Source organism: Apodemus sylvaticus, chromosome 20, assembly GCF_947179515.1.
Source record: "Apodemus sylvaticus chromosome 20, mApoSyl1.1, whole genome shotgun sequence".
Lineage (NCBI taxonomy): Eukaryota > Metazoa > Chordata > Mammalia > Rodentia > Muridae > Apodemus > Apodemus sylvaticus.
In genome coordinates, this window is record NC_067491.1 from 34,633,299 (window position 1) to 34,653,606 (window position 20,308).

The 20,308-nt window shown below is 38.7% G+C and overlaps 1 protein-coding gene across 4 annotated transcripts in view; it reads right to left on the bottom strand.

The window, feature by feature from the left end:
- Cep290 (centrosomal protein 290) overlaps window positions 1-20,308 on the bottom strand; it is a 79,735-nt gene that overhangs the window by 39,078 nt on the left and 20,349 nt on the right. For 3 of the 4 annotated variants that reach the window (XM_052165890.1, XM_052165891.1, XM_052165888.1), the window contains exons 15-25: window positions 20,186-20,286; window positions 20,026-20,113; window positions 18,328-18,437; window positions 16,698-16,782; window positions 16,089-16,231; window positions 15,387-15,551; window positions 14,395-14,544; window positions 12,819-12,934; window positions 12,381-12,483; window positions 12,073-12,303; window positions 4,687-4,860 (exon numbers count right to left, since the gene is read on the bottom strand). In XM_052165890.1, the coding sequence (XP_052021850.1) occupies window positions 4,687-4,860; window positions 12,073-12,303; window positions 12,381-12,483; window positions 12,819-12,934; window positions 14,395-14,544; window positions 15,387-15,551; window positions 16,089-16,231; window positions 16,698-16,782; window positions 18,328-18,437; window positions 20,026-20,113; window positions 20,186-20,286 (1,466 nt within the window). Of the gene's footprint in view, window positions 1-4,686; window positions 4,861-12,072; window positions 12,304-12,380; window positions 12,484-12,818; window positions 12,935-14,394; window positions 14,545-15,386; window positions 15,552-16,088; window positions 16,232-16,697; window positions 16,783-17,041; window positions 17,135-18,327; window positions 18,438-20,025; window positions 20,114-20,185; window positions 20,287-20,308 lie in introns of all 4 variants that reach the window. The other variant, XM_052165892.1, reaches the window with a different exon arrangement.

Consider the following 20,308-nt stretch of genomic DNA (forward strand, 5'->3'; position numbering starts at 1 on the left):
CACTGTATACAGTCTAGGCCGGCAGTAGAGTCACTGTATACAGTCTAGGCCGGCAGTGGACTCACTGTATACAGTCTAGGCCGGCAGTGAACTCACTGTATACAGTCTAGGCCGGCAGTAGAGTCACTGTATACAGTCTAGGCCGGCAGTGGACTCACTGTATACAGTCTAGGCCGGCAGTGGACTCACTGTATACAGTCTAGGCCGGCAGTGGACTCACTGTATACAGTCTAGGCCGGCAGTGGACTCACTGTATACAGTCTAGGCCGGCAGTGGACTCACTGTATACAGTCTAGGCCGGCAGTGGACTCACTGTATACAGTCTAGGCCGGCAGTGGACTCATTGTATACAGTCTAGGCCAGCAGTGGACTCATTGTATACAGTCTAGGCCAGCAGTGCACTCATTGTATACAGTCTAGGCCGGCAGTGGACTCATTGTATACAGTCTAGGCCGGCAGTAGAGTCATTGTATACAGTCTAGGCCGGCAGTGGACTCACTGTATACAGTCTAGGCCGGCAGTGGACTCACTGTATACAGTCTAGGCTGGCAGTGGACTCATTGTATACAGTCTAGGCCGGCAGTGGACTCATTTGTATGTAGTCTAGGCTGGCAGTGGACTCATGATGCAATTGTTTCTAAGTCCCAAGTGATGGGGTTAAAGGTGTATGTATCCACACCAGTCTCTAGCAGTTTGGTGACTGGATGATGGGCTTCCATAGCAGAGAATAGCCTTGGAAGACTGAGGTTTGAAGTAGCTGTCAAGCAGGCCAGAAGAAAATGAATGGGCTATTAAAAAAAACTCTTACAATCTTAAGGGGTCACAAATCTCTTAAAAATCTCAAATACTGAGGGAATACAACTGGACTATGTTGTCTTTAAGTAAATTTTGGAAGCCCTGTTAAGCAACAGACAATAGTAAAGAATGACTTATCCCTTTTCCAAAGTTATAGAAAGCAACACAGTTTCTACCTTCTTATTTAGACAACAGCTTGAGGCATTGAGCTTCACTGAGAGTACCAGGCTGTGAGCTCCAGTCACAGACAGACACCCTGGGAGGCAAGCCCACATAAAAATCAACCCTTCTGTGAGCCCTGGCTGGGGTCAGATATGAGAGTGAGTGTGTTCACATTGACCCGAGTACCCCTGCCACTCCCATTCAGTCATTTTTCAATGGACTATTTTATTGGAAATTCTTTTTCATATATTTTGATCAGTTTCCTTTGGCCTAATTGCTATGCTGAGTCCTTCAGGTCTTCCCAGCCTAGACACCAGACATTGCAGAACAAAGAGAAGCTATCTGTAATATGCGGACTGAGTCCTGGACACCCAGAAGCCACAGCAAGAATAAAAAATCATCATTTTATTCACTAAATTTTGCGGGCAGTTTTGTCACATTGCAACTGGAGGACATGGGTATTTATCAAGCAAGAGATGAATTAATGATTAATACCATATAAGTTAAAAGACAGTTATTAAGTTACAAGGTATTTGAACTTTCCAAAAAGTTTTTACTTTCTTATGCATGTGTGTGTATGTGTTTGTGTATGTATATGTGTATGTAGTATGTGCATGTGAGTGCAGGTGCCCAGAGGCTGCAGGGGTCAGATACCCCTGGAGCTTGAGTTACAGGCATGGACCTGACCATGAATGCTGGAATCTATACTCAAGCCCTCAACAAGGGCAGCAAGACCTCGTTAACTACCGTGCTTCCCCTCCAGTCTCAGTATAGGCACATTGTTTTATTTATATACGCTAAGGAGCAATTTAAAATAAATTTGTTTGGGAAAACAGAAAAACTAAGCTAAAAACATTATTCACTGAAGGCAAATAATATGCCTCAGCAAGCCTCACATGCTGAGCTCCATCCCCAGACCATGCCATGAACTGACTCCTCAAAATTATTTAACCTAAACACACATACAGAGGAGGGAGAGAGGGGGGGAGGGGGAGGGAGAGGGAGAGAGGGAGGAAAAGAGAATGAGAATAAAGAAACAGAACTTACCATCATCTGGTTCACTCAGCTGCAGATTTTTATCTACGGTTTTTTAATACTAAAGAAAGATAGACTAAGGCCACGGAGAACGCAGAAAAGAAATTATTACTACATCTGAATGTCACAATTATCTTTAAACAACAAAATAATGATCTCTGCTCTCGAGCAAAAGCAGTAAAAATTAAACGGAGCATGATTATCTCAGGATGGTATTAATATATAATGACGCAAGCTATTTTGTAGAACTCATTAGGAACGTAGTATTTGATTTACTCAATGTGTCTCCCTAAGCAAGTAAGAGCTTGTGAGTTAACTTTTTTTTTCTATTCAATGTTTGTGGATCTTAAAGGAGATAAAGACTAAAGACACATACCTCTATTTCTACAGAGAAGCCTGCAACATATACCTTTATGTCTATGGAAAATGAAAAACAAAACAAAACAAAACAAAAAAACAAACAACCTTGTTTGTTTATTTTGAAACAATGTAGGGAGCTGGGATGGAAAGAGGACTGACTGGAACTATCAGTAACTACAGTTCCAGAGGACTCAATAACCTCTCCTGGCCTCTACTGGCACTTCAGGCATGTGGTGCACATATACAGAAGGAAGGAAGGAAGGAAGGAAGGAAGGAAGGAAGGAAGGAAGGAAGGAAGGAAGGAAGGAAGGAAGGAAGGAAGGAAGAGAGGGAGGGAGGGAGGGAGGGAGGGAGGAGGGAGGGAGAGAGGAGGGAAGGAGGGAGGGAGGGAGGGAGGGAGGGGGAGGGAAGGAGGGAGGGGGAGGAAAGGAGGGAGGGGGAGGGAGGAAGGAAGGGAGGAAGGAGAAAAACTATTCATATACATAAAAGTAATTTTTTTTAAGTAGGGGATAGAGGCAGGGAACAGCTTAGTAGATGGATTTGCTTGCTTTGCAAGTAAGAGGACTAGAGTTCAGGTTTCCAGAAAGCTGGGCACCAGCTTCCAGTTATGTGAGGGAGTGTTTTCACACTGACCACAGGACCCCTGCCACTCGCATTCAGTCATTTTTCAATGGACTATTTTATTGGAAATTATTTTTCATATATTCTGATCAGTTTCCTTTGGCCTAATTGCCATGCTGAGTCCTTCAGTTCTTCCTAGCCTAGATACCAGCGTCCAGGAGGCAGAGACAGGACCTTCATGGCTAGGTAGACTACCTAAAACTGGCAAAATCCAGGTTCAGTTTCTCTAAGTAAAATGTGAGGAGCAATCCAGGAAGATATCTGACGCCACTGCAGGTCTCCACATACATGTGCACACATGTGCATATTCATCTGCACAAGCTAATGTGCCACATACACGCAAACACACACACACACACACCAGCACTACCACTACCACCACCACCAAGGAAATAAAAAAGGTTAAGAATCAGTAACAGAATGTCTAGTCTATGAGAGACGTGTGGGAGGTTAGGCACACATGTGCTGTAGCATATGTGTGGAGGTCTAAGAACAATTTTTTGGAGTCTGTTCTTGGCATTCACTTTGAAATATGCAGTGTATTTCTTATGCCTCTGTACTGCATATCCAGACAAGACAAACTGACCACACCCTCCCAGGCAAGGCAATTTTCCTTTGTCTGACTCCTGCCTTGCTATATGAATAATGGTATTACAAATCCATAATAATTGATTGCCTTAATTAATGTAGGAAAATCCTACATTATAAAACTCTTAACTGTGGGGACAGGATCATTTCCTTATTAGAGGAAATGACTATATAAAATGCAGAAGGCAAGCTGAGTAATAGGAAACATTAATTGGCCTGTGTCTTGACTGTGGATACAATGTGGCTAGCACTTTGAGATCCTGCTATGTGGAATTCCTACCATGGTAGATACTACCATGAGCTGGGAGTCAGATTAAACCCTTCCTTTTAAAGTTGTCTTCATTGAAGTGATTTATTATAAAAGCAGAAAAGAAGCTAAGCCATATGCATTCCAGAGATCCAAATGACTTGCCAGGTGAGTGTTTTCATATACTGAGCCATCCCTGGCATCCCCTCCCTGACTGTCAGTATTTCTCTAACACAGAAGAATGGAGAAATGGAAAGCTCATCCAATGTCTAGGAAATGCCACTAATAATCCATCCACAGTCAAAAAATCCACCATAAGAAATAGAATCTAGGGACTCTGAAAGAAGATCAGAAAAGAAAGAAATGGATAATTAATAGCATTTCCCTCTTTAATTACAATATCCTATCTGTGCTGCAAAAGAAGATTGGCTCAGATAAATCATTCAAGGGCTATAAGAAGGTGACCTACATAAAGTCACTATCAAGTCATTTGCAACTACAAATAGATAGTATATCATATATTGATATATGCATGGATATACAGGAGAAACCAATTTTAATCATTTAAAATCAGCATGATTCCTACAGACCCCAGGATAACCTGAAAGTTAAATGATCAGAATAGCAAGGTTTACAGAACATAGATACCCAGGCGGTGGTGGCACACACCTGTAATCCCAGTACTCTCGGAGGCAGAGGCAGGAGTATTTCTGAGTTCGAGGCCAGCCTGGTCTACAGAATGAGTCCCAGGACAGCCAGCGCTATACAGAGAAACCCTGTCTCGGAAAAAAAAAAAAAAACAAATCCAAAAAAACCAAAAGAGAGAGAGAGAGAGAGAGAGAGAGAGAGAGAGAGAGAGAGAGAGCATAGACACTCACCTCTAGGTGTTCTAAGTTAGTTGTCCTTTGAACAAGCATATTATCTTTCTGCAAGATGTCTCTGTACTTAGCAGTCAGCTCATTGTACTGTTTATTGGCAAGTTCTAATTCAGACAAAGAAACACTATTATCTACAACTTTCTGAAGAGCTGCAATCTTGAAGGTGGCCATTTCCTAAGGGAAAAAAAAAAGGATCCACTAAATTAAGTTTTGCATATTTTTCTTCTGGCAAAGAATTGGTCACTTTTTAAAAAAGATAATTCAGTTGAAAGCAAACTGAGTCAAAAGCCATATATAATATTTCCTGTGTTATTCTTTCATATAGAAACTATTTGGAAAGTTTTAATTAAGGATTTAAATGAATCCTTTTACAAGCTGTCACAGTAAAAGGAAGTACATTTAATTTGAGAAAGTATAATAAACAAATCATCTTTGGATACATTTTCTAAGTCGTAGAAGATGAAATCCACTAAGCATTTGGCAGTTTAAGTGAGAGAATTAGCATGAACTAACAGTACGTATGTCTGCTTTCTTTAAGTGACATAAACTCATCTTTGGTTCCTGTTTTTGACTGATTAAAGTATATAAAGAGTACCAATATAGGGTTAACTTATTTATTTCATGTCTGCTATAGTTTAATATATAATATTCCCCCAAAGATACATGTTAGAATCTTATTCTCCAGCACAGTGCTATCAGGAAGTTGCACCAACTACGATGGGGGTCTAGTGTAAAGTCTCAGATCACCTGGGGTGTGCTTTCAAAGAGGATTATGGGACCTTTGTCTTTATGCTCTCTTTCTTTTTCCTACAACTGGCTGTAAAGTGAGAAGGCCTCTGTTTTACCGCCACTGAGTGTCCATGACACACTTGTGCTACTACAGCCCCAAGCTTTCACGTAGCTGGACCAAAACACACTTCTGTTTTTCAGCTTAATCATCCTAGGTCTCGGTAGTGCCTGGGAAGAGGAGTGACACAGGATTCTCAGACAGCGCCCAAGGCAGGGAGGAACAGCATGAGGTGGTCTGAGTAAGGCAACAAGGTGCAGGGACTCTTCCTGCTTCTTCCACTGAGATGTTCCATGATAAGCAGAGGTTACATAGGAAGGCGCAGTGAGATCACGGGAGCAATAACTAACAAACTGATGGAAGGGAGATGAGACTCTTCAGTTCCAATCCATCCTGAGTATAGCGAACTTCACACGTAATTGAAACAGCTTCCCCTCATGTAAACAAATGTATACTATTCTACCTGACAAAGATCTGGTTTCATTTTGTGAAACAGCCTGGTTAAAAGACATGGAATTATGTTTTGATTCTGCTAAAATATCCCATTTTCTTATTTTCTATAAAAAAATATCACAAAACCCAAAAACTGTGGCTGAAGAAAGGAGGCGGCTAGCAGAAGGCCCAGCTCGTAGGCCTCGAACTCTGTCCTGCCAAAGCTACAGAAGACTACAATCGTTTTTAAAAGCCACAAAAATAAAAAAAAAAAATTAAAAAAAGAACATTTGCAAGTCTCAAAATGTCCTCCAATGAGAGAAACAGCTCTCAGGTGAAATTCCAGATGCATGCGACTGTTTCTGTTGCAGAAGAGATACCTGCAGCATATTCTGTTACGTGGGTGGCAGGGCAGGGCAGCAGCTAGACTCTTCACACTCAATCTCTTGAAATAGGATGTTCCTCAGAAAATTAGAAATAGATTTACCTGAAGAACCAGCATGCCACTCTTGGTAATATACCCAAAAGATGCCCCACCATGCCACAGGAGCACGTGTTCCACTATGTTCATAGCAGCCTTATCTGTGATAGCCAGATAAGGATAGATACAGAACACGTAAATGTAAAATGTGTAAATTCCATTTACACAATGGAATACTACTCAGCTATTAAGAACAAGTACATCCTAAGTTTTGCAAGCAAATGGATGGAACTAGAAAATATCCTGAGTGAGGTAACTCAGACTGAAAAGGACATACGTGGTATATACTCACTAGTAAGTGAATACTACAAAAAGGTCAACAAGCTGAAGTACCCAAGTGAGGACTCCTTAGTCTCATTTTGGAGGGAGAAGAAAGCAATCACAAGTGGGGAGGGAGGAAGGGACCTGGGAGGGAAAGTAGGCAGGGGGTGGGGAGGTACAGGGGAACCTGATCTGATATTGGATGAGAGAAAAGGACTGAAGCCCTGAGTTCCAGCAGAAAGAATGGAAACAGGCAACCTCAGGAGGTAGGAGGTTGGGGGAACCCCTCCAGAATGGACCAGAGACCTAGGAGGTGAGAGACTTTTAGGACTCAAAAGGAGGGACCTTAGAATGAAATGCCCCCCAACCCCGCAGACAGTAGGGAGAGGGAACTTATAGAGCCCACCTCCAGCAGGAAGACAGGGCATCAAATGAGGGAGGGGGTTTCCATCCCATAGTCAAAACTATGAGGCATAACTGTTCCTGTCTGAAAGAATTACAGGGATGCAAATGGAGAGGAGCCTGAGGAAAAGAAGGTCCAGCGACAGACCCAAAGTGGGATCCAGCTCAGAGAGGTCCCAAGGCCTGACACTATTACTGAGGCTATGGAGTGCTCACAAAAAGGGACCTAGCATGACTGTACTCTGGAAATCCCAACAAGCAGCTGAAAGAGTCAGATGCTGATATTTGCACCCAGCCAATGGACAGAAGCAGCTGACCCCTGGGGTTGAATTAGGGAGGGCTGAAAGAAGCTGAGGTGGAAGGCGACCCTGTAGGAGAACCACAGTCTCAACTAACCTGGACCCCCCCAGATCTCTCAAACACTGGGCCACCAACCAGGCAGCATACACCAGCTGATATGAGCCCCACCCAACACATCTACAGCAGAGGACTGCCAGGTCTGGGTTCAGTCAGAGAAAATGCACCTAAGCTTCAAGAGATGGAGGCCCCAGGGAGTGTAGTGGTCAGGTCGGGGGGCGGGGTGGGGATATTAAAGTGAAGACAGGCGTGTGGAGAGGAGATATGAGTTGTGGAGCAGTGGGAAGGGTGGATGGGGGAGAATAAAATCGGGGATGAAAATAATAAAAAAAGAAAAGAAAGAAAATACAAATGTTTTATGTATTCCATTTCAGCTAAAAAAATCTTAATATTGAAAATAAAAAGTATCATTTCGAGTTACTAGAATACATTATTTTTACCAATACATGCTCAGTGAGATAGATTCCAAGGAACATAAGAGCTTTAAAGCAACTTTAGGATATATTAAGAAGTATTACAGCTGTTATTATTTTTAATTAATAAATAATGATATATAAAAATAATTACTTTAATCTCTCAGCTGTCTGTAAAATAATGAAGAACATAAAACTACAAAGTTAACTAAAGTTAGAATTTGAACTCATAGTCTAAAAATATACACTACATGTTGTCCACTGAAAGAGAGTAGCAGCAAAGATATCCGCAAAGCAATGACACAGTGTAATAAGTTCTGAGTGTGTAAATATTTTCATCTCTATAAAGAAACAGGGCTCCTTAAGGAATTAAATTGTTTTATAACTGAACAGAAGTAGTGTGTTTGTTAGATCTAGAAAACATTATTATGCCAGAAAACACATCAAGCTAGGTTTTAAAAAACAATGGGCCCTTGCTAAAATAACTAAGACATCATCAAAAGCCTCCTAATGAGAATTAATAATTAAGTAACATGTGCCAACTGTTTAAAAGTCTGTGAACTTCTCATGATAGCCACAGAAGAACTTTATGAAGAAACAAAGAAATTATTCCAGAACCAGAGCACACACATGTGCATACACCTGCCTACACCTGTACATATGTGCACACATGTGCTACACCTGTACACATGTGCACACACTTGCATACACCTCTATACACACCTGCTTACATCTGTACACATGAACACACACATGCTACACCTGTACACATGAACACACACCTGCATACACCTTTACATACACCTGCCTATACCTATACACATGTGCACACACCTGCCTATACCTGTACACACACTTGTGTAACATTAGTACATATGTGCATATAGCTTCCTACACATGTACACACATGCCTTCACCTATGTACTCATGCATATACCTGCCTTCACCTGTGTACACATGTACACATCTGCCTTCACCTGTGTACACATGCATACATCTGCCTTCACCTGTGCACACATGCATACACCTGCCTTCACCTGTGCACACATGCATACATCTGCCTTCACCTGTGCACACATGCATACATCTGCCTTCACCTGTGCACACATGCATACACCTGCCTTCACCTGTGCACACATGCATATACCTGCCTTCACCTGTGCACACATGCATACACTTGCCTTTACCTGTGCACACATGCATACACCTGCTTTCACCTGTGCACACATGCATATACACCTGCCTTCACCTGTGCACACATGCATACACCTGCCTTCACCTGTGCACACATGCATACACCTGCCTTCACCTGTGCACACATGCATATACCCGCCTTCACCTGTGCACACATGCATATACCTGCTTTCACCTGTGCACACATGCATATACACCTGCCAACACCTGTGCATACATGCATACACCTGCCTTCACCTGTGCACACATGCACACACTTGCATTCACCTGTACACACATGTACACACCTGCCTTCACCTGAGCACACATGCACACGCCTGCCTTCACCTGTGCACACATGCACACACCTGCCTTCACTTGTGCACACATGCACACACCTGCATTCACCTGCACACATGTACACACCTGCCTTCACCTGTGCACATATGCATACACCTGCCTTCACCTGAGCACACATGCATACACCTGCCTTCACCTGTGCACACATGCATACACCTGTCTTCTATAACTTGTGGTAAGAAGGAGAGATTAAAGCACTCATCCTGCCTTCAGAGTAGGAGATATACTTCCAGAGTAGAAGATGCCCTAGCTAATGACAAAAAGTTTTCCACTTCCTAAAGAATGTAAAAACACTAATGTAATGGGAAAATTGTGAACACCTATACTGGGCACTAATCATGTAAAATTATTGAGAAAAATGGAAAGGGAACCTTTATTTAAATCATGCTAAAATCTTACCACTTAAAAATGAAGGTATCGACTTTGGATTTTAAAGATATTGAACATTTTGAAGTGATTGAACTTTTAATGTGTAAAGACTGTGGGACTTTTAAAGTAATTTAGATCTTGGAGATGAATAAGAAAGTAAGGGTTGAGGCTTAATAGTGATGTGTTTGTGTGTCAAGTTGACAAGGGGTCAATTGTACTGGCTGGTTTTGTGTGTCAACTTGACACAGGCTGGAGTTATCACAGAGAAAGGAGTTTCAGTTGGGGAAGCGCCTCCATGTGATCCAACTGTGAGGCGTTTTCTCAATTAGTGATCAAGGGGGAAGGGCCCCTTGTGGGTGGTACCATCCCTGGGCTGGTATTGTTGGGTTCTATAAGAGAGCAGGCTGAGCAAGCCAGGGGAAGCAAGCCAGTAAGAAACATCCCTCCATGGCCTCTGCATCAGCTCCTGCTTCCTGACCTGCTTGAGTTCCAGTCCTGACTTCCTTTAGTGATGAACTGTAATGTGGAAGTGTAAGCTCAATAAACCCTTTCCTCCCCAACTTGCTTCTTGGTCATGATGTTTGTGCAGGAATAGAAACCCTGACTAAGACACCAGTATTGTAGCGACATCATGAACTACATACATGAACTATAGTAGGCAAGTGAGCTCCCTGGAGACAAGTCTGCTCAACCGCAGTGGGTGCTCTCTGGTGCAGGATGACTCCAGAGACTTCTCTAATGATTGCTTCTTGCTACTGATGTGCTTTCTCATGTTTGTCATTGCCGTGTTTCTCATTTACTTGGTTTGGGGTGAGTGGACACCGGAGAACCTCACTGGTTATAACTTGGCCACTCGGTTGGGCAAGTTTTTTGCCGATCAACATGAAGTTGAAAGTTCTTGAGATAAGGCTGTCTAGATGAATTGATGATTTTATGCAATTTCTGACTTTATTTAAGTAGTCTTAGGAATTTAGCCTGATTTAAATAATTTTGGGAAGTTAGGGTAATTCATTAAAAAATACAAAAATTAGGGCAATTGATAAAGTTTTAAGTTAGAACCTAGAGTAAAGTGTGTCCCTTCCTGATAGAATGACCAAAGTTGCCTGAGTTAGAGAGAGGAGCACAGTGAGTGTTCATGCATTACAGGCACAAGCACATAATCGTAGAAACAAGAAGACTAGGTGGGGGGCAAGCTAATGATCAAGCATGCACTCTGGTTGGGCCTGAGTTCCTTCATCTAGGATCTAAGGATGAGGTAATATGCTGTCTGTGTGCACCAGGAAATAATAAGGTTATGATAAAGAACAATAATTCTATTAAGAGTATAAGAACAGAAAACATCTGATTCACCAGCTTAGCTAATCAGAACATCAAAAATAAGATGTAAGATAGCTTCTTCGTAAGTACAGACTGTTGTCAACTAAGCAAAGAGAGAAACTTGCTTCTATAGACTTGGCCTGCTTAAATTTTGTTAATCAATGACTAAAAATTACTGCGTTGAGACACAATGAGCTTTTGGAAAGAGGGAAAGATGAGAGTTGCTTAGTTAGATTTAAGTTTCATATAAAAATACATAATCAATATCCTGTTGTAATTTCCTCTTGTTTAATGATTTTAACCTGTTTTTAAAGAATATGTGTTTTTGGTGATTACCTCTGAAAAATGTGTAACTTGTAGTTATGAGCTACTTTTCTTCCTAATAGAAAAGACTTTGTCTTAAGGGTATAAAAAATGGTTAAGAGAAGAAATAAATCGCTGGAGCTTGTCTTTTGTTTCAAAAAAAAAAATGAAGGTATCCATCAAAAATTATGTTATTCCTCACAAAACACCATCCAAATCATGATATCATTTGAACACAGATTACTGTTTGAGATATATTCTTGCTAAAACTGTTTAAATTGAATCAAACCCAGGCCTCAGAGCAAAACTTGATAAAATAGATCAATTAAATATTCTTCAGAGAGAAAAGTAAAACAAAGCATAATAGGTTACCATATTTTGGATTTAGGACATGTAACTGTCAAATCCAATAAATGTATTATTTGTCATCAAATCCTAGAACAACCAAAGAAAACTGAATACAGCCTACACATTAGGAAACAGGGAAAACTGTCAGTGTTTTCAGTAAAATAACATTATTACAGCTGTGTAAACAAAAGCTTTCCATTATAGTGGACACTAAAAACGTGTAGGAGAGAAATGTCAACAATTTAATATTCCTACAAAAATGGATAAAGTAATTACACCAAGTGTACATAAACATTAACCATTAACTCTGGTGATATATACACATGATCCTTACTATCTTCAGACCCAAAAACTTCCTGAGCAAACAAATAAGTCAGAAATACCTTGAATCTTTGCAAATTTCCAATTTTTTCAGTAACTTCGGCTTCCATAGATATGATGTCATTCTTGTGTTTCCCATTTTCCTTTCTAAGATGCCGCTCCATTTCCACTAAGGTTGTGTACTGCCGGATGAGGGACTTTTCATTCACTTGCAGAACAGTGATTTTCCTACTGTTTTCTGAAAGCATTTTCTTCATCTCATTCGAATCCATTTGAAGAGCATTGAGCAAATTCTGGACAAAACCATACGCCATTACTGAGTGACTCCTCTGTCCCTGGCGGACGCGACGGTGCTCGCACTTGTACTTACATTATACTCTTTCACTTTCACAGCATCCTGCTGAGCTTGGTCCTCCAGGTTTCTCTTCTCCTCTTTTATTGTCTCAGAGTCTGCTTTCCAAAGATCCTTTTCACTATGATAAATACAATAATGATGAAAAAGAGATTAAAGTAAACCAAATAAACTGCTTAACCACAAGAGGGACACATTTAGATTATGAGAGCTTTAGAGTTTCTCAGAACAAAAGACACAGACCGTAAGGGCAGAGTGACTTGCTCTGTGTATCACACCTACCAGATGCTGGAATCTGACTAAACTCTTATCAAGCCCACGTAGAGACTTAAGATCACTAGAAACATATTTAAACATGTTCTTGACAGTGTTATGTGGAGAAGGATCAATACTTTCTTTTGTGACTATCAGTATAATATTGCAACTATATTTATAAAGTTTTCAAAATATAAATACCTTAGATATTCTTTATATAATAAACCTTGTTGATGACGAATCACTGCAAATTTTCTGTTATAATCTTCAAGAGAATCTTCTAAATGCCTTAATTTCTTTTCTTTATTGTCTAGTTCCTAAAATTTGGTTTATAAGAGTATAAATAGCATTAGACTCCTCCAAAAAGCATACATTCACATTCCAAAATGATTATTCAAACTCTATATTTTCAACATTAAGGTAAAAAGAATGAGGCAATACACATAAAAAGTTCTATAAAACAAATTATTCTTTTAAATATGGTAGGTGCAGTAAGCAAGCTAACTATCAGATTCAGAATTCACCTTAAGCACAACTGTTTATCAGACTGACAAGTTAAATACTCAACTCCTATTACTTAGTCACATATTGTTTATCAACAATATCAACTTTGGTGCCACCACTAAAATTAGCCTAATTCTTTTTAAATATGGTAAAACTGTGATTTTACTGCAATCATTTGTTTGCATGTGGTGCATGCACAGTCAGTGCATATTTAGAGGTCAGATGAATACTTGTGGAGTGTACCCTCCCCTTCCACCATGTGGTCCCAGTTACTGAACACAAACAGGCCACTAAAGGCTGCCTGGCACCAGGTGCCTTTATACACTGAGATATCTTGCAGGTCCCCTTCCCCCTTTTTAAAATAAAAATAAAAACCACAAATACTAGATCAAGCATGACAATACCAGGTTGCCATTGTTGATTGTATCCCTATAATGTGTGAAAATAAATCATTAATATTTCCAGAGTAGTGGAAAGATGCATTTTAAAAAGTTTTTATGTCATTAAAGTTATCCATATCTGACTTGAGTAGCATGCAAATTCAAATAAAGACAAGATTAATGTCATGCCCAAATATAAAACCAAGAAATGATAAGTATAACTCAAGTATCACGCCAATTGATAATCTAGCAGTAGGAAGCAAGGAAGCTTACCTACGAATGTATTTTGTTGGTTTTGAGTAGATTTTTCTAAGTACAATAATAGGGTTTGTGACGTTGTAGATATTAAACTTCATATGAAAATTTGAAAAAAACCTCATCACACTATTTTCAATCCCATTATATAGATGGCAAACAGTAAAGCAAGTGCAGGGCAAGTAATAGGATAGAGTACCCTTCTAATTTGCCGTAGATCAACTAACAATTTACACAGGAAAGAGAAGGTGGAAGTCAATTTTACTTGCAAGCTTTTCTTGTGATTAACATGAAAAAGAGACAATTCTAATAACTGCACTGATCAGCACCAAACCTTAGCATTTCATTTTCTCATTTTTCTAAGCAGCAGTAAACACAAATGCTCATCATCTACTTTATATTGACTGCTTCTAATTCTTCATGTCCTTCTATATTTCAAGTACATAACACACAAATGAATGAAAATCATGAACATATTTTGCATGCAGGTAAATGGAATAAACTTCTTTATTTATATTAGTCCAGCTGACTTACTATCTACGAACAATCTATTTGTTTATTCTGAGAATTCCAAGGAATTCATAGACTAAATTCAGAAACACTATCAAAACAGTCATTAAGACATAAATTTTCAGTACCTGCAAAAGATGTATTAAATATTCATTCTGAGAATTGATAATATAGGCACTGGATGGTGCTATCCCATCGGGTAAGTCTATGCCTTTGAAAACTACATTGGAGCCTGCAGATTGACGCAGAAGGTCAGTTTCTTTCTCAAGGTGATCAATCTGGAAACAATCCAGGAATGATTATCACATTTAGGAAAAGTACAAAACAGCAAGATAAACTGACATGAATTAATTAAACTAAGCTTTAATTTGTTTTAGAAATGCCTAAAATAAGATTTAGAGCTATCCTGTTCTTTTTTATAGTACAAGACAAGGAACTTATTTTTCCACATAACTTCTTAAAAAACAATGTGCAGAGGTTGAGAGACGTTGGGATGTTCAGCCAAGTTCAAGGATCTGTGTGGAGGAGTGGTCAGAGAGGCCATAAGGACCCGTGGTGGTGGATGGCGTCCCCTTTGCAGACTCAGCAGGGCATATGCATGTAAGAACTCATCAAGACAGTTGTGACAGTACACTTCAAATCTGCCCAAGGACAGCCTGACAAACCCCAGCACAGAGGAAAGGATGTGCTCGCAAAGTGCCACCCCTAGGCAAAAAGCAATTCCTAATTGGCAGCTGCCAGGACAGGGGAACGAACACAATCAGGTTTCTATCAAAGAACCACTGGGAATTTCAAGCACAACCCAGGTCAAGCACCATGCTCAGTAGTTAGTTGGCTATCCCAAATTAGATTCTATGGTTTCTTTGTTTCTTGTTGGTTGTTGTTTTAGATAGAGAACAAATATGAACTTAAGGATCCGAGAAGGGTAGGGATATGATCAAAATATACCATTTGAAATTATCAAAGACTAAAAACGTTTTTCAAAATCTCTAAAACATGGCCTTAGGGTTGAAAGAACGCAAAGGACATCTTCCCCTTGTGAAGCAGTGTTTTTAGGAAGTTTCCTATTAAAAGTACAGTCATAGACTTAATATTTTCTTATATTTAATAAAATTGTTACCTTTAAGTTTGCTTTTACCAACTGCTGTGAATAATTTACAGCCTCTTTCCGAGATTCCCTGAGTTCTTGCCTTAATTCTTCATTCCTTCCTGTAAGTTGATCAACTTGGGCTTTCAGATGCAAACTGGCATCAAAGATTCCTTCTGCATTCTTTGATTCCATAGCCTTTTATGTTTATATTATGTATTATAAACGAAACGAAAAGGTAAAATCATAGTCAAGAAAAATATGCCTTTAAATAATCATCTTTCCCTGCTCACTGCCATGTTTAACAAAAACGCTACTTAACATGTTCTATGAAGTAATATTTATAAAATTTAGGTTTAGCTTATATCATTCCACAGTGATTACTTCACTAATAACATTTAGTAAATATTTATAGATTAGAAAATGATCAGCACTCATATACGAGTCAGTTTCTTATTAGCTGAGCAAATAACTTCAACCCCTCCAAGTCCACATCCTCCCCTGAGCACCTGTCGAGTAGAAGCATGAGTCGGCCAGTCTGAGGATGCAGTGATAAGCCAAGGCTAGCCCCTGCCCTCTACATTTGCCTGCCACAACAGGCTATACCTGGAATGTATACTTTGTCCTTTTTCTCATGTTGCTTTTTAACTGAGTATATTATCACAGCATCAAAATGAAACCAATACAGGAAATGGGTTGGCGAAAGGCAGACATTAACATGCAAGCATAACTTACGTTAACCAGTCTTTCAAGGCTCGGGATGATTAAAGATGTTTCCCCTCCTCTCACATCAGCGTCCTTCGGCATGTCCTTAATAGCCTGCAAAATTTCTTTCATACCTTCTTCAAGTTGCTTATTTTCTTCAACTAATTCTTTTACTGTAATTATAATTTTTCACATTAAATGAATAGATATTTTCTATGACATATTATTTCATGTTCATGACAGACATTTCAAATAGAAAAAAAATTGAAAAATAAAAATGTAAATAAAAAATTCAACTATAAATTCAACATAAATATCTGAATTAAATACCACACCTGTTTTACTAATGTACATATGCAAGTATATATAAATGCAAAATTAATATATATAAATACATATAGACAGATATAGCATAGCTCTGTCCTATTTAAAATCTTTAAATGTTTATAACTTTACCTTCACTTGAGCATATAAAATATGTGACAAATATTTTCATAAAAACTGGACATAATATTTTATAACAAAAAATATACCGATGTAAACTACAAAGCTAAGTAACATAGACTGAGCAATATATTATAAAAGCAATTAAAGATTTAAAAAGTAGGTACAGAGAAGAAAGAGATAAGAGTGACTTACATTTATTCTGAAATTTAGCAATTACTGTCCTACTTCTTTCTAGTTCTTTTTCTTTTTCAATCAATTCCCTTGAAAGAAACTCATTCTGAGCATAGAGAATAAAAACGCATTATAAGATATCTCAGTAATAAACAGGTTTCAAGTTAAAACAATGCTTTACCGATTCAAGTTTAGTACACCAGAAAACAAGCTAGAGAGGCATCACAGTTATAAAATTAATTTCAGAGCGCAAAACAGAGACGGCCATCTTTGTAGCACCTCTTCCGCCCACATCCCCCAAACAGGAGGTCTCTGTCCTTGGTATCAACTGTATCATTGCTCGTAATGGCCAGTCTGTACACTACCTGTTCTGCCTGGCTTCTCTGATGCTCAAGTTCTAATTCTGCATTTCTACTCTGCTCTTCCTGGATCGACACATCCTGAGCTATGGTTTCATTCTAAAGAAACATGTAATATATTAATTAGGGGAGTCAACAAGCTCAATGCAATTGTACTGCAACTTTATATTTTGTTAAAGTATAGATCTGTTACACATGAGTGCTAGTGTAAGTAAAAAAAAAGAAAGAAAATCTTCCCAAAGTTAAGAACTCTGGTTAAATAATAATAATCATAATCATCATTATAATAATAAAATAATACAGTGATTGCATGAATATTTTTGGAAGAAAGCTCACCTGGGACCTAAGGAATACTAGCTCTCTCTGTAGCTGCCCTATAAGGTTTTCAACGGGATGTATCAGAGATGGTTTGGATTGTGCAGTAACAGGCACAAGATCTGAAAGATTAACTTGGATCTTACTTCTCAACATCTCAGTTTGTGAGGGTGATTCACTTTGTCTTTTATCATCTTTGAAACTGAGATCAGCATACTTTAATTGCGAATGGACCTGGTTATCTTCTGATGTTACTTTATCCAGATCATGGTCATACGACTGATGAGAAAATACTGCAGAGCTCTGCCTATGTGAAAATTTCTGCATTAATTCTGAAGCTGCTGGTGATGCTTGAAAAGATGAACTGCTCTTCTGTAAGAACTTGGTCTTCTCTAGCCCTCGATGGTTTCCTGACCCTCTCTTCATACACTCATCAGAGAGAGAGCATAAGTATTCACTTAGTTCTTCATTGCTGTCCTTACTGAAGGTACTGACTAACGATTCTAGGTTTCTCAAAGATCGTAGACATGGTGCTTTAAAAATCTCCCTTATTGTAATGGCTTCTGGAGTTGTATTGCTGTCTTTGACTTGCATAAATGAGGAGCATCTAGTTAAAGAGACAATAGGATCCACTGCACTGTCTACACTGTGATGGATCCCAGACAGCATTCTCGATAATGACCTTGCGGCCATATTCTCCTCTGTCTCACTTTGATCTGACTGCCGAACACTGAACGATGGTCTCCTATGCAGCAGCTCTGTTTTAGCTGAACTCTTAATCTGTATGCAAAGCAAATAATGTCCCGTTAATCAATCTTCAAATCACCATGCTATTTAAGCAAGCAAAAATTATTATTTAATAACCTAAGGGAGAAGAGATGCTAAATGAGCTTAAGTGAAGAATACCCAACTGCTAGCATTTTTTTTTGCTAGCATGTTTCTTTCTTCTTAAATTAGAGCATTAGTGTTTTATTTACCTTTGATTGTGTTTCATTCATATTACTGAGGCTCATAAAATTTAGTTTTCTTTCTATTTTATTTTCATGAGAAAAGCTTTCAGATAGGTTCAAGTCATCAATGGTTAATCCTACAAGATGAAAGAAACAACAAATAAGAAACAACAAGAACAAAAATAACTCTCCTTTATTCCAAAACAAGAATAAAGTTTTAACCCCCAAAAATGGTTTAATATTTTTAAAATCCTTGACCAACACACAGCCAATATAACTTTGATTTAGTTTATTTTTAATAAGCTATATCAATAAAGAGGGAATAAATTGAATTGTGTCATCTTTATCATTTTATTCTGTATTAATTTAAAAGTACCCATTAATAAGTAGTAAGGCATTTAAAAAATATTAAGAACCTAAATTAAAAGCCATAAATTTTTATTGTATATATTTACATTTTACTTTATTTTTTGTGCCACTGGCAAGTGACTTTGTGCAAGTTCTGTACATGCGAGACAAGTGTCCCAATACTAGGGCTTCACAGAACTTGGCAGAAAAGGGGACAGAAATATTTTAAGAGACAGAGGACCAGGATGTCTGTGCAAAGATTGTGTCTTTTGTTCATGACATGGAAGTTATACCCATGAACCTGCAACAGCATGGCTGTTTAAACAAGACCTGAACAATGAGAATACCAGATAATATCTTAACACGGCCAGGGAGATTCATATGGGGCCTGACACTAGATTAAAAGCTACAGGAAATTAAAGAATGCTGAGAGAGGGGGAATTTGTCTCCCCTTAGATAAGTCCTCTGCCCACTGTACCAATGCCAAGTGTCAACCCTAACAACAAGCATATGAAGCCAAAACTAGTGAATTCAGTAGGTTGGACAGATATACTTATTTACACACACACACACACACACACACACACACACACACACAGGATAGGGATGGCATGAGTTACAGGAGGTGAAGGAGGATGAGAAAATAATCTAAATATATTTTAGTTTTTAAATATGTGTAATGCTCTTTCAGAGGACCCAAGCTTAGTTCCCAGCACCCACACAAGGCAGTTCACAATTGCACGTAACTCCAGCTCCAGGGAACCCAGTGCTTTTTTCTGGCTTCCATGGGCACTGGCATACATAGAGCAGGCAAGCATATATATGAATATATATACATATATATATGTGAAATATATATCCATATATGATGTATATATGAAATATACATATACATATGAGAGAAACCCTCTATATATGAACCTCAAAAAGTGAACTGCAAGGCTGTTATAAAGATCATACTGTCTTTTTAAAAGGAAGGTAAACAAACGAATGTTAATTTAAAATTAATGAAAATTTTCAGTAAATTTTAATAAAATTTAATTTAAGCACTCCCATTGTGTAGCTTTGAAAACAAAGAGGCATTTTAAGGATGAAATACAGCAATATAAAAACTACTGTTTTAAGATATTAGTCATAACAAGGTAGGGAACACACTGTACACTAAATTTTTCCAAAAGTCCATAATTCCAATACTTGTTTTTTCTTTTTTAATTTCTATTTTCTTAACTGTTTCAGATTCAGGATCAAACACAATTATACCCAGTCATCTCTTTTATGAGACCACATGCACAGCAACAGAGCAAAATCATCTTCAACGCATACACCACCCAAACGCAGACACATATCTTCCAAATAGCTCTTTCCAAGCAGGGATACCTGATGCTGCACTCCTTTTGCCTCTTTCTTGAGCCATTTGACGAATTTTTCTTTTCAGGTCAAGACGTTCTTCCTCTAGACTTTCGATCTGCAAAGCATGAAAGTTATTAGTAGTTTTCCTTAGTTCAGATAAGAAACTCATCAACTGAGCATCACTTGCCTCTTTCAAAAGAATCTGGTTTTCAGCTCTGTACTGCTGCTGCTTTAAGCGTTTACTGTTTCTAAATTCAGTCAAATCAATCATTGTCTTGGGTTCAAGGCCTGAAATAGAAATCAAATATTT